The 13223-nt window shown below is 35.9% G+C and overlaps 2 protein-coding genes and 1 long non-coding RNA gene across 3 annotated transcripts in view; 1 reads left to right on the plus strand and 2 right to left on the minus strand.

Annotated features, from left to right (window-relative positions):
• The window catches only part of LOC117226405 (midasin), a 140626-nt gene extending 132892 nt beyond the window's left edge, over positions 1-7734 (minus strand). The window contains exons 1-10 of the mRNA XM_033480685.2: positions 7575-7734; positions 7259-7485; positions 6840-7079; positions 5731-6764; positions 2507-5648; positions 2079-2442; positions 1694-2011; positions 1260-1559; positions 821-1045; positions 220-348 (exon numbers count right to left, since the gene is read on the minus strand). Of these exons, the coding sequence (XP_033336576.2) occupies positions 220-348; positions 821-1045; positions 1260-1559; positions 1694-2011; positions 2079-2442; positions 2507-5648; positions 5731-6764; positions 6840-7079; positions 7259-7485; positions 7575-7655 (6060 nt within the window). The 5' untranslated portion in view covers positions 7656-7734. The remainder of the gene's footprint in view (positions 1-219; positions 349-820; positions 1046-1259; positions 1560-1693; positions 2012-2078; positions 2443-2506; positions 5649-5730; positions 6765-6839; positions 7080-7258; positions 7486-7574) is intronic.
• A 317-nt stretch (positions 7735-8051) lies between these two features.
• LOC143259567 (uncharacterized) lies at positions 8052-9217 on the plus strand. Its single transcript, XR_013033573.1, has 2 exons — positions 8052-8199; positions 8483-9217. It is a non-coding gene; the product is annotated as an uncharacterized LOC143259567 (long non-coding RNA).
• A 556-nt stretch (positions 9218-9773) lies between these two features.
• Positions 9774-12996, minus strand: LOC117226439 (uncharacterized). Its single transcript, XM_033480756.2, has 3 exons — positions 12666-12996; positions 11750-12022; positions 9774-11638 (listed from the first exon to the last, which is right to left on the minus strand). The coding sequence occupies exons 1-3, from the start codon at positions 12688-12690 to the stop codon at positions 9834-9836; spliced, it is 2103 nt and encodes a 700-aa protein (XP_033336647.2). The 5' UTR covers positions 12691-12996; the 3' UTR covers positions 9774-9833.
• Between the last annotated feature and the right edge of the window lie 227 nt (positions 12997-13223).

The raw sequence follows: 13223 nt of genomic DNA on the forward strand, positions 1-13223 counted from the left end.
TACGAATAGAAACTTCATTTATAAAAGAAACTGAATTTTTATGTAACTGTTTTTGTTTAACTAGGTCTTTTGTATTAATTAGAAACAACAGCAATTTTAGTTTACAACGGAAAACAATTTCGAGTTGCTTTTACATATTTCATGAAAATTCATGAAGCGATACCATTTTGTATAGTATTTTATAGTTGAGAGGAATATCGATAAATAAAAAAGACTTACCTGTTCGAAGCCGCCCAAAATTTCGGTGGTGTCCATCGCAGAATTTACGACGATCGATTTCAGCTTTTGTCCGGCCAAATTTGCTAGAAGATGAACGAGACTGGTTTTCCCACTGCCGGAGTCACCAATCTGGCAAATAATACCAAAAACTATAAACAATTAAATAAGAGTAAAAAGTAACAGATCACATTTTCATTAAATACATTTACGTCATAAATCATTCAAAGTAATTCTTTAATCAATAAAAACTATAAATTTTATTGCAAAAGAAGCAATACAAATTCTTATAAAAATTGCAGCTGTTTTTATATACTTAAATTATTTACTTTTTGAAAAGATCTTTTTCTAAATAAGTGTTTAAATTGTTAAAAATTGTTATGGCTAAATTGCAGATTGTTATATTACTTTCTTTAATTTTTGAGCAAATGTTTCTTCCAGATTAATTTTCTAAAGAATCTACTTTCTGAATTAAAGGGATCTTTCATTTTCTTCTCTCTTTGACTTTTTCCATAAAAATGTAAATTTATATAAAGTTCCACAGCCTGGTTATCACATGAGTACTTCAAGCATGAAGTTGCATTCACGTGGGAGGCAGACTTACAAGAATAGTCATCCAATTCATGTTAACGCACTGCGCAAGATCCTTCAAGGCAGCCTTCTGGTCCCTGAGGAGCAACAGATTATCGTCCTCGCACACCGCAGAGTCACTGCGATCCAACACTTCGTCCCCTAAGAAGACCTTCTCTTTTGTGAAATGAACAGCAAATTCTGGGTCTGGAAGAGGATGATTATCCAGCGAAAATATTTCGTCGTAGATTTGTTTCACCTACAATTAAAAGAACATTCATATAATTCAGATAATTTAACAAATTTAAATTTATATTTGATTTGGATTTAAATTAAAAATGATACTAATGTTAGCAATAATAAATACTCCAAACCGTTATTAAAATAAAAAAAGGAGCTAATTTTTTTTAAGTATATTACAAGATTGAGAATAAATTTTCATTCGTTCTGAAATATAATTACAAGTAAATTACCTTTGTTTTATCGTCCTCTGTTCTCATTCTATCAACATAAATTAACTGTGCACCTTTCCCAGGATTAAAAATCTTCCCAGAACTATTTACAAAAGCTGCCATTGTTATTTCACACCACCTGGTTACGTCCCTGAGGTTCATTTCCCAAGGTGATCCTGAATGAGCCCATTTAATACCAGCTTCAGAACTCAATCTTTCATTGAACCTGATTATTTTGCTCATTAAATCTTCTGGCAACTCTGGAAATTTAGCCTTTAAAATGAAACTCAAATCCTCTACTTCTAAGACATCAATAAAAACCTGAAAGGAGAAGGTCATAGTTGAGCTGAATAGTTCTGATAATGAATAAAACAAGATGGTAATAGATACATAACATAAAATGGAACACAATAAAAAAAAATGAAATACAATAGTATCTAAAAATTGCCACTTACTTGTGTAAAGCGATTCAAAAATGACTTTGGAAGTCCCCTTCTAGCTCCACCTTGACGCAGAGGATTCTGGCAACCGAAAAGACGTGTTCCAGGCTTGACAGTAAAAGTCATCCCCAATTCTGGAATATAAACTTCCCCACGATGGTCAAGGCAAGCATTCAGTCCTTCCAAGACCGACTGAGAAGCAAGGTTCAATTCATCAAGCAAGATCCAATCCCCGTTCTTCAAGGCTCTCAAGAATGGACCATCTCGCCATGAAAACTCTCCAGGCTTTCCACCCTCGACTGGCAAATCAGCTCCAAATAAATCAGATATGTCCTACGGAAAATTCAAAACATGTTTCATATATACATCAATTGGTACTCAACAGGTAAGGAATATTTACCGTCTGATCACTAAGATTCAGCCTAAGAAGTCGATGGCCAGAGGATCTGGCAAGAGCAGACACCAGGCTAGTCTTACCAACTCCGGGACTACCTTCTAATAAGATTGGTTTCTTCAACTGCATGGCACGCAGAACTTTTAAAGTATTTGTCCTAGTCGTTGGACTCTTGAAAGCAAATCCTATGTCACTTGGAATTCCTTCATCACCTTTCTTCACATAAAATGGCGAGATGCCAAACTTAACATCAAGGTTTTCTACATCAGACTGTTCACAGTTTAACATCAACTTGGACTTCAAAGTATTGTGTACTTGATACTTAATAAACTTCACTGCTGAATCTTTAAAATCCTTGAACTTTCTTGAACTGAAAAATAATACATATTATTACGTAAGTTGCTGAATCATTTACACAATTGTGATTCACTTACTTTTCGGTGGCAGTCACGCCAGACCCAAGTCCGTCAATGTAGCTCAATGCTGCGCCATGGAAGAAAGAGTCTCCTATTTCTAAGTTCTCACAGCAATTAACGAAATTCACCCATGTCAGCACGTCCCTGACACTGACAACAAGCTTCTTCCCTATCTCTGTTGTTTGCAGCCATTCGAGGAAGGCTATGATAGCTGTAGGAATATTCTCCTTCAATCCTTCACGAAGATTGTGCACCATAATAGATCTGAGATCCTCGGACGACACGCAACCCTCGCACCAAATCTCAGTGAACCTGTTTCTAAGCGCCGGTGACAGTTCCTTCTTGCCATAATCGCCACCGGGATTCATAGTGCCAACAAAGATAAAGTCTTCGCTCGCAGAGACGGTTGCGTTTTCTTCGCTGGACGGTTTCTCTGCAATTAAGAGCTTGCGTTCTGGTTCTAGGAGAGAGTTCAGTCGTTCAAGGACACTGTCATCCGCCAGAGAGATTTCATCCACCAGAAAGAAGCCTCCAGTTTTCATGGCTTTTACCAGAGAACCATCCATCCATTCGAACAGTTTCTGACTGTCTTTGTGATCTCTGACAGGGCGAAGACTGCCAAGAAAGTCAGAGGCCTCTGTGTGCATGTGACAATTAACGACGCTAAGTTCTTGCTGTCTGATCGTTGACAAAAGTTGGCAAATTGTGGTCTTGCCACCTCCAGTCTCACCAATCAGAAGCACTGGCTCCCTGAAATCACAGGCCTTTGTAAGAAGCACTGCCATTTTTCGCATCTGGAAAGTCCAGACTATATGTTCAAATCCTGGAATCTTCTTTGACAGAAGACATTCTAGAATTGGTTTAGTGACTGGTGAGGTTTTATCTGAAAGTGAAAACAAAGACTCTGGATCAACATCTCTTTTCAGGTGCTTCTTTAAAACCTGTATGATCTCTAAACATTCTTCAGGGTGACGAACTTTGGATGACAGAACCAGATATCCTTCATCAGCTAGGTGCTGACTCCAATCATACAAAGTGCCTTTATGGTCAGGCGCCAGACGATACCTTTCAGCCCACCGGAACAGGTCCCTGAGAGTTATGAACCCTTTCTTTCCAGCAAATGTCGCGGTACTTTTCCTTCTGATCTGAAGTTCCGTCATCACGCTGATCACCTGTTTGCAATAAGTTTCTGGCATCTTGCATCTCTTGTGCAATATTATTTGCAGCTCTTTCGGTGGTATCTCGTCGAAATGTAATTCAACAAACCTATTTCTGAACGCACGGGACAGTATCTTCCTGCCGCCATACAATCCTGGAGGATTCTGAGTAGCAAAGAGCATGAAATTATCATGCGCTTTGACTACTTGTTGCGTTTCTGGAATGTATAGTTCTCTATTATCATCAAGCACCCTGTTTAGAGCCTCTAGAACATCGCTAGGTGCTAAATTCAACTCATCCAGGATTATCCAATATCCTTTGCGCATAGCATCCACTAGAATACCCTCTTTGTATACCAGCTTTCCAGTACAATCAGCTACATAAGTGCCAACATACTCTTGTAAATCAGTGTGCTCGTGATTGTTAATTCTTACACAGGTATGTCCAGAGGCTTTTGCCAGATATGTGATCAAACTAGTCTTTCCAACAGAAGTATCACCTTGAAGTAACACAGGCATCTTTCCAATGGATACTACTCTCACTAAATCCTTCAAATTTTGCTTGACCGTCTCTGTTAATATGTAATTCTCTGGTGTCTCAGGACTAAGGTCACCTTTAGGAATCCAATATCCTTCAAAACAAATGAAACTGTCATTACACGCACTTTGTGGTCTTGGAATTGGAGTTCTAAGAATTGCGTTGGCAGCCTTCTCGCCTAAGATGGCCTTCACAATCATCCTCAACACCAATGGATACGATTGACTGTCCAATTGCGTTAAGAAACTCAAGCAAAATGCTTCGTACAAAGATCTCAACGCGTTTCCACAAGGATTCTGAGAAGACACACTCAATGCCCTGCACAGGGTTCTTAAACTGTAATGTGGCTTGTGACCAGTTCCATCAAGTAGATTGGCTTCAGCCTCTTTTCTGACATTCAAGTAGAATTTGACAATGCCATCAATCTTTTCAGGTGGAAGGTTCAAGTCTTTCAAATAGGAATTCACAAGAAGTTGTAAGTCTGCCTTCTCTGTGAGCTCATCGACAAAGAATTCTGTGAATCTGTTCCTGAGTCCTACAGGAAGGTCTTTCTTTCCGACATCAGTAGCTGGATTCATGCAAGCAAATATCGCAAAATCTGGGTGTCTCTTGATCGGTTCTTTGTCTCCTCGCTCCAACAAAGAGAGCGACCCACAAGAGTCCTCTAACAATCCAGAGAGACATTCCAATGTTTCTGCAGTAGCTAAATTGATCTCATCTAGTAAAACCCAATCCCCATTCTTCAGGGCTTTAACTAAACCACCTTCGACGAAAGAGAAAGCCAACGAATAGTTACTCTGCACTTGAGATTGCAATTTTTCCAATTTCTGAGCCATAGCTTCCCACTTCTTCAAAAGTTGCACTGCATCCTGATTTATTTTACTTGCTTTTAATCTTTTCAGTGCTGCACTAGTACTGTGGATCATCAAGGTAGTCAAGGTTTTCCATTTTCTCTCCTCGATACAATGTCCAATATGACTCAAAAATTTCTTGTTTGGTTCAATGGCGAAGTACGATCGGAACAAGATCTCAAATTCCTCGCGAATTGGAAGAATTAGAAGCTTGAAGTCTACAGGTTTGTAACCACCAAGCAAATCTGTGCTCTCGCTCTGTTGGTTCATGTTTATTACCACCAACTTGTGACCAGTTATCTGTGCAAGATACTGAATGCAACTGGTTTTCCCTGTTCCAGTCTCGCCAACAAGAAGTACAGGCTCTTTTTGAGCTACACAACTAGTTATGCGCTCTAAGAGACAAACAGAAGGCCTTGTGTAAGAGAAATTTGAACTTTTGACAGCAAGTTTCACTCTTTCAGACTTCTTTATGTCTAATTTTGCTCTGCCAACTGTCAGAGTCTTCTTTTGAAAATCGACTGACGGCTTGTGCATGTTGCAGAAATACTCTGCTTTTGTTTTTACAATACCTAACTTGTGTGCTACTGCTATTGCTAAATTCAGTCGTTGAGCTGAAATATACAGAACTATTGAATATACTTCTTATTTTTTAATATTAGAAGCGCTCCATGCATGAATGTAAACTATACATACCACTGCTGGGCACAGAACAGCAAAAGACATCCAAAGCATCTTGGAAGATTTTTAATGCAGACTCAGGTGAAGATACATCAAAATCAACAATTGCTCTAGAACACCACTTAATTAAATCTCTAGTAGAAATTTGTCTGGCGTTTCGTATGCTATTCACAGTTTCCTCTTCATGTTTGCCGACAGAAAACAACAAAAACACGTCGATTATTCTTGTAGCCACTGTATGTAGCAATGGAAATGAAGTCTGTACAACAATTACAAGTTCTTCCTTAGATAATGGTTCCACATTAACGCAAGACCAATGTTTCTGGAACGGTAAAGACATTTTGAACGCCTTCTGCGTTCCATCAGCAGTGGATCTCACAGAAACAAATAATTGAAATCCACTTTTTACGTGAATTGAGTCCCTGTATCCAGGAACCGACAATGTCTTATTTTCTACAAGCTGTCCAATGACACTGATAACATCTGTAGGAGCACAATCAATGTCCTCTAGAAGCAACCATTTGCCAGATAATACAGCTTCTGTTAAAATTCCTGGATGCCACAGAAATTCTCCAGGAATATCAGTACACAGGTACATTCCTAATAACATTTTAGAGTCTGTTTGATCACCTAATTGTACTTTTGCGAAATTTTTTTCATCATGGCCTGTTGCCTCTGCTAAGAAATCCACTAATGCAGTCTTTCCAGAACCAACAGCACCATGTAAACAAACACATTTATTAGAAGATACAGCGAAAGCTAGGTTCCGCAAATTTCTTCTTGTGGATGGTACCGGAACTAAGTTTTGTTCCCTTTTATATTTTAATTTCTTGTATACTGGAAGGAGAATTCCTCCTATGGACACTACTGATGTCAGATCATTGAATATTTGATCTGTTTCTTCAATTTCTGTAGACGTTACATTATTATGGCTAGTTTTTTGGCATAGTATAGGAAACTGTTCACTGTTTGGAACTAAGTCTTTCATGTGGTTCAACATACAGGATTCTGACATCTCTAAGACAATAGCAATACAATTCATAGATATCCTGACAAATTAATAGAAACAATTACTTTTAAAATGAATATTAATAGTATGATAATAGTGTAGGAAAGTATATTACCATCTAACAGCTTGGTCATCAGCTGATAGATATTTGTAAAATTTCGACCAATTCCATGCATACTTGAAATGCACTGGTGCGCTGCACAGTATATCGTAGCAGGCTGTTACTAAATCGTAATCAGATATTTCACAATGTGATGACATTCTTTTTTTGCTATGTCTTTTAACAGAAGGAGTATAGTCATCTTCTATAGACTCGAATGGTGCTGGATTTGCGTCGAAATAGTGTAGAACAAAGCTATAATTACATAATAAATTATTTTTTCTTAGTTCTATTATTACAAGGCTATATGCTTATATGTTGAATAAAAATATTTTAATTTAAACTAACAGCCATTTTTTGTCCTCATCTAAAATTTTCTATATTAGACCTAAAAATTAACATAGAATATTTGACATAATTATAGAAATGCTTACGTTAACAAGTCAGGATTTTTACAGATGAGTTTTCCCAAGATAATGCAATTTAATTTGTGCAACTTATCCCCATCATTAAAAGACACCTTCTCTATGGATATGCTTGTAGAAACTATTGCAGGTATCAATTGTGGAAAACATTCAGCAACATCTTCTGTATCCTTCGGATTCATCAAGAATTCGCACAAAACATCCAAAATCTTTTGGCGATCATTTTTGCTCAGATCCTACAACACAATGTTGTTTGCAAAAATTTAGCACTGTTTAGATGCCGGGATTAAATTGACTATAAAAATGTAAAAGAGGTATAATTTACCTCAGAATTTACATAGGCTGCAAGCTTGTGCGCATAATTTTCTTTCCTTTCAATGAAAATCCGCAAACTTTGTAGCAACATGTTTGCAAACGAAGGAAACCGAATCACATGTGTAACTTTGTGTAAACGTTTAAATCGATGGCTAAGTACCCACGTGCTTTTGACGGCTTCATCTGAAGTTAGCACATGAAAACATAATTTGAAACCCTACTCATAAAAAAATTCCCTCGATTATCGAATTGATCGATAACTTCATTTTTGAAAATACGTGGGAATTTTCAAATGTACGTGCGTATGTATAACGCGTCCTATTTAAACCTTTCAAAATTGTATACATTGTTCAATTAATAAAGTAATCTTTTTACTCTTGAGCTGAATATTCATCGAATCTACGTAATTTTGATAAATTCAGATTTGTTACGTAGTGTTTTATTTTGCGCCAAAAAATTCCCTAGATTGTCAAACTGTGTGAATTGTTCCTCAAAGTACGCGGAAATTTCTAAATAGTTTGTGAAAATAATTTGTGTAATTTTCGCATTGTTTAATGAATACATTAACATTTAAGTTACAAAATCGAGTAATTTGATATACACGAACTAAATGAAATTCGAAAATGTGGTTAAAGGTAAGGAATAATCCTATGTTTCCTAAATTGAACAATTTTTATTCTAAACTAATTCGTATTAAATAATTAGTTTTAAGAACTGTATTGATCAATATTACATGAAAAATGGAGGTAGCATAAAATATGAAATACTTTCAATTCATCTTTAATATAAAATAAAAGCATAATTTATTTTTTACATATATCACAAGAAGTATTAATTAGAATGTAAATTTTCATGATACATTTGATATTAGAAGATCTCTGGATGCGCAGTTAATTCATCTCTCAACTTTGTTTCCAGTATACGTAGAGAAAGATTGTCAACCTGAACATTAAAGCTAACGTAGACTGGCTTTGAAAGTTTCTTCGACAATCTCTGGGCAAGATTGCTTGATGTCTCATCAGAAATTGCTCCCAAAATCTTTGTTGTGAGTGGTTCTTTTGCAAACGGCGACACAATGGCAAATGATAAGTCATTCATGACATTCTCCTTTGAATCACCCACCCACAGGTAGAGACAATTATCCATTTTAATAGTATGACAGGAAAATGCGTTATTGCCAATATCTATCACAAAATCGTGAAACTTGAAACTACATTCACTAGTTTCTGGTTGCTCTTCTGCGTTATTTCCCATTTCTCTGTAATTTACACCTCTCCACGTGTTTATAAGTTGTTTTACTTTGCTAGAAAAAGTGCTGTGCTATCGTGGGTACATAACCTGTAAATTTTTGCTTGTATAGCAACGATCATAAACTATAATATATATGTATATACCTATGGTTAGGTTTATCACTTTATAATTATTTCAGATTGCATACCATTTTATATTAAAAACTGTACTAAGGATTCCTTAATGTATATTTATGTATTCTACATTTATATTTTATTCTTTTTAAAGCCAATTATTTAAGATTACCGGGCTTTTTTGAATTCTGAATACAGCTGGACTGGAATTTAATTAAAAATTCCACAGTATGAGTTATCAGTCAATAAAATTTTTAATTAATAAAAACTCCAGTTACTTAACTTTTAATTATTGACAGAATTATTTAAAAAAGAAGATCACAATGTCGCCGTCTACGGAAAAATACTCGAACTCATAGCCAATTACTATTATGAAGTTTTTACTAGATGGCATAATGTACATCTCTCACAACAATTTTTCAAACTTTCTAACGCGCAGTGGGGCCATTGCTTACTAAACGCGGTAAAAAGTCATGTGAATAAAATATTTCTATAACGAAAAGTTAATTCACATATAGTTTGTTGGGAATGTGGACTATGATTTGGTATGACTTCATGCATTGCAGATTGTTGAAAATGCAACACTATCTTTTGTTTCGAGGTTTCAGACACAATTTATCGTTTCTAATAGCCCGCATGAGTCTTAGTTTCTTTCTTTTTTATTGATCAAGGGGAAACAATGCTTTTTTAAAAATGTGATTATCAAGTGCATAACTACGCACTAAGGAATTATGCCCCACGAGTATACGCGTTAACCAACCCCTCGGATTACGCCATCGTCTGGGTATTCCCGATGGATCTCAACTGTAACGTGCGAAGGTGAAAATGAATAAACTGCTAAAACATTTAATAATAAAGAAATTCGTTTAATTCTGTATAAATACAGGGTCATAATCTATGTCTGATTACGACTCGTTGTCCTCTCCGTCCGGTAAAATGACATCAATCAGATGTTGTGGTATCGTTTCTTTTTTGTACATTTGACAATTAAAGAATTCTAACGTTTTTTGCGACGCTTCCCAAGAAATGCAAGTTTCTCTTTCAGCCCTTAAATCTAATTTTACCCTAGTTAACGAACCAATCATTTTACATTTTAATCTAGTCCTTTTTTCGGATTTTATTTTGTTTATCATTGAGAAAAATCTCTCAGCTTCGCCATTTGGGTGGGGTATCAATAAACACAACTCTGCGAACTTGGTAATGTTGGGGAATCTATATTCACCTATTGGATTTTTAATTTCGCTCATTTTCTTCCAGAAATCACAAACTTTCAGTTCTGCTATTTCATTTTTCTCCTCGTGTGTAAAATATGAAGCCATTTCATGCCATTCTAAATACACACTATGGCTGTCAAATTTCGAAGGAAATTTTTCCAAAATATGCCTCAATTGGTCTTTGTGTATTTGTAAATTTAATGTAACTTTAGGTTCCAGAAATCCTAAGGCATCAAAAAATTGTTCATTGAGGGGCAATCTTGCAAGTACATCTTCATATGCAGTTTGATAAAATTTTTGTATATTTTTATAAAATAGTTTTATTTCATCATCGCTTGCTTCATTCGTCTCCTTGATTGCCTCTATTGTTTCTTGAGCTTCATTATGAATAAAAATATTTTCTACAGGAAGTAAGTTATGGTTGTCATGTATATCAATAGCATGTAAATTCTCTGCTGTTGTCATACATTTTTCTGTTAAAAACGCATATCCCAAAAATCTTAAAAATCTTTTCAACTCGGGCAATAATTGTTGTATCATTACGTCTTTGCCTTCAAATAAAAGATTAAATTTGTTCATTGCTGTAAGAATAGACTTTAAAAATTGTAAATATGCTTTCGTTAATTTCTTATTTAATGTGTTAAAGATGTAGCTAACTATTTCTGTTTTGTCTTTCAAATGAGTCTCTGTAATAAATCTGATTAATACTGGCCACTGCGTTAAAATTCTGTTTATTAAATCTGCCAGTGTCAACCATCGACTGGGACTTAGCTGAATTGTCTTTCCTTTCCCAATGTTGAAAAGTTTTCGAGTTTCTTCAAGCATATCTTTTCTCTTGGGACCTCTGGAAAAATATGTATATATTCTATCAATAACCTTAATAATTTCTTGTGGCAAGCGTTTTGTTGCATTATATGCAGCTAAATGTATACAATGGCATGCGCATGGAACTATGGCAACTTCTTTATTCGTTGCCAATATTCTGGAGACAAATGAATTGTGTTTCCCCAACATTACGTTCGCGTTGTCTATACAAACGCCCACTAAATTTTTAATGTTTAAATTGTTCGTTTCTAACGTATACATTAAACATTTATATAGATTCTCTGCAGTGTTCTCTCTAATTTTTAAATAATCTAGTAAATACGTTGTGATAATACCCTCATTAGCATAACGAACTAAAATACATTTATTTTTATTATCACAGAGATCTGTACCTTCATCAATAAGAATTGAAAAGTATCTATTTGCTAAAATTTCTGTGTGCTTTGCAACTATTCCTTTACTTAGCACGTTCGTTATTGTAGCTTTTATTTTAGTCCTTTTCAAGGAAATTTTACTTAAAATTTCTGAGTCTGGGAAAGATTCGCGTAACATTTTTATGTAATGACTGAATGAATTGAAAGTACGATTATGTTCTACTATGTCTACACATAATCTCAATTCTGCTTCTCTGACCATTTCTTCAAAATTTTCAGCTCTTTCCACATCAAACTCTGAAAATAATGTTAATAGCTATTATACTACACATATCTATATTTCTTTAATTGTAATTATTTATACTTATAATTATTCTTTTAGTTATGTAGTTAATGTATAGTTCATACCTTCTTTTATTAAGACTAAAGTCCAGTTCCTTGCACTTTCTTCATTTTGAATATGTTTTCCTGTATTTTTGTGCCTTACTAGGTCACGTCTACATGCTGCTAGGTCTGTTTGGCAAATTCTACAGTTTGCTTTCTCAATGTCCTCACATTTTTCCAGCCACAATGCAAATTCTGGTTCTTGCAGCCACTCATCCTTGAACTCGTTTCTCTTATATATCTTCTTGGCAGGTGGAGGAGACGCACAAGTACAAAAAGTACTTATATTTGTACTGTCTATTAATGCAAAATTACTGTACTTTATCAAAAAAGTACTATATATTTAGGGTAATCTTCCGAAAGACACCTGGGGCCAATTAAGAGGGTATTTCAGTTTAGATGCGTTTTTCAAGCATTCTTTTAGAACTTCTTTTAAACAAACTGTAGACTGTTTTATATTGGGATTTATATATTTATATATCTACATATATTTCTAGCGTATACAATATTTTGTTCATGTAAAAATAATGTTAAATGTATAAGCTACAGGACATTGCAGTAAATCCCATTAAAAAAAAGTGTCTCCATGGTTGGCATGAATCCAGCTGTCCCGTTAATTGAAAAAACTGGGAGAAAAGTATCTTCATTAGAAAGGATGTGGTTACGGCTGGAATTAGGAAAAAGTCAAAATTTTTATAAACAAAAAAATGGCAACACTGCAAATTTAGGGTTTCGTGTTTTTATCTTCTGCTGAAGATTCTCTGTTTACGCCTGTATACATTACTTTCAATGTATAGCATTCAGAGTTATTTTTGAATATCTTGGGAACTACTAATTCCTCTCCATCTCTCCTATACACGTTCCTAATTTCGTCTCGATTGGCGACAAGTCTTTTCCAGAAGTACAGTCCGTACTTTTACTGGCTGTTTATTTGTCTTACCTGAATCCATATTTGAAGTCAACATTGAAAAATAGAACTTTGGAAAGATCACAAAGAGAACACTTGAAATCAAACACAAGCGAAACGGTAACAAACACAGCAAGAGAATGGACACCACGCTGCAATGCCGCGTCGCAGTATGTCTTTCCAATTTCCAACAGTCGGCGGCATAGGGGCGTCCCGCGTGTCGCACTCCCCTCAAAATCGTCGCCAAACTTCTTCTTGTATCCCACTACTGTCGGAAAATATCGGAAAGGAGAACACCAAAGTGGTGGGAATGCGCCATGTAGCAAAAAGCTGATCTGCACGTTGTCACGTGACTACGCCAGTGTACACTAGAACTGGCCAGGAGGTCAACGTGTCCCCCACCAACTTCACTTACCAACGATATCGGGGTGACTGCGACGGGCGGGCCACCCCTATTCCGGTCCTTTCTGGCAACAGTCAGAGGTGTCTTCTTTTTGTTCATTATTTTTCAATGATCTGTGGCAAAGTCGGGGAATAAGCAGTTTGTCGACGATCTCGGGGAAGTGCGACGGGCGGGCCACCCCTATTCCG

This window comes from Megalopta genalis, chromosome 5 (assembly GCF_051020955.1).
Source record: "Megalopta genalis isolate 19385.01 chromosome 5, iyMegGena1_principal, whole genome shotgun sequence".
Lineage (NCBI taxonomy): Eukaryota > Metazoa > Arthropoda > Insecta > Hymenoptera > Halictidae > Megalopta > Megalopta genalis.

Bases quoted from the DNA above. Each gene is read 5' to 3' on its own strand.
- LOC117226439 (XM_033480756.2), bottom strand. From the start codon at position 12,690: ATGTTGACTTCAAATATGGATTCAG. The intron at 12,023-12,665 runs GTAAGACAAATA...TTGCATTAATAG, and splicing joins GACTTCAAATATGGATTCAG to ACAGTACAAATATAAGTACT. The intron at 11,639-11,749 runs GTATGAACTATA...CATTATTTTCAG, and splicing joins TTTAGTCTTAATAAAAGAAG to AGTTTGATGTGGAAAGAGCT.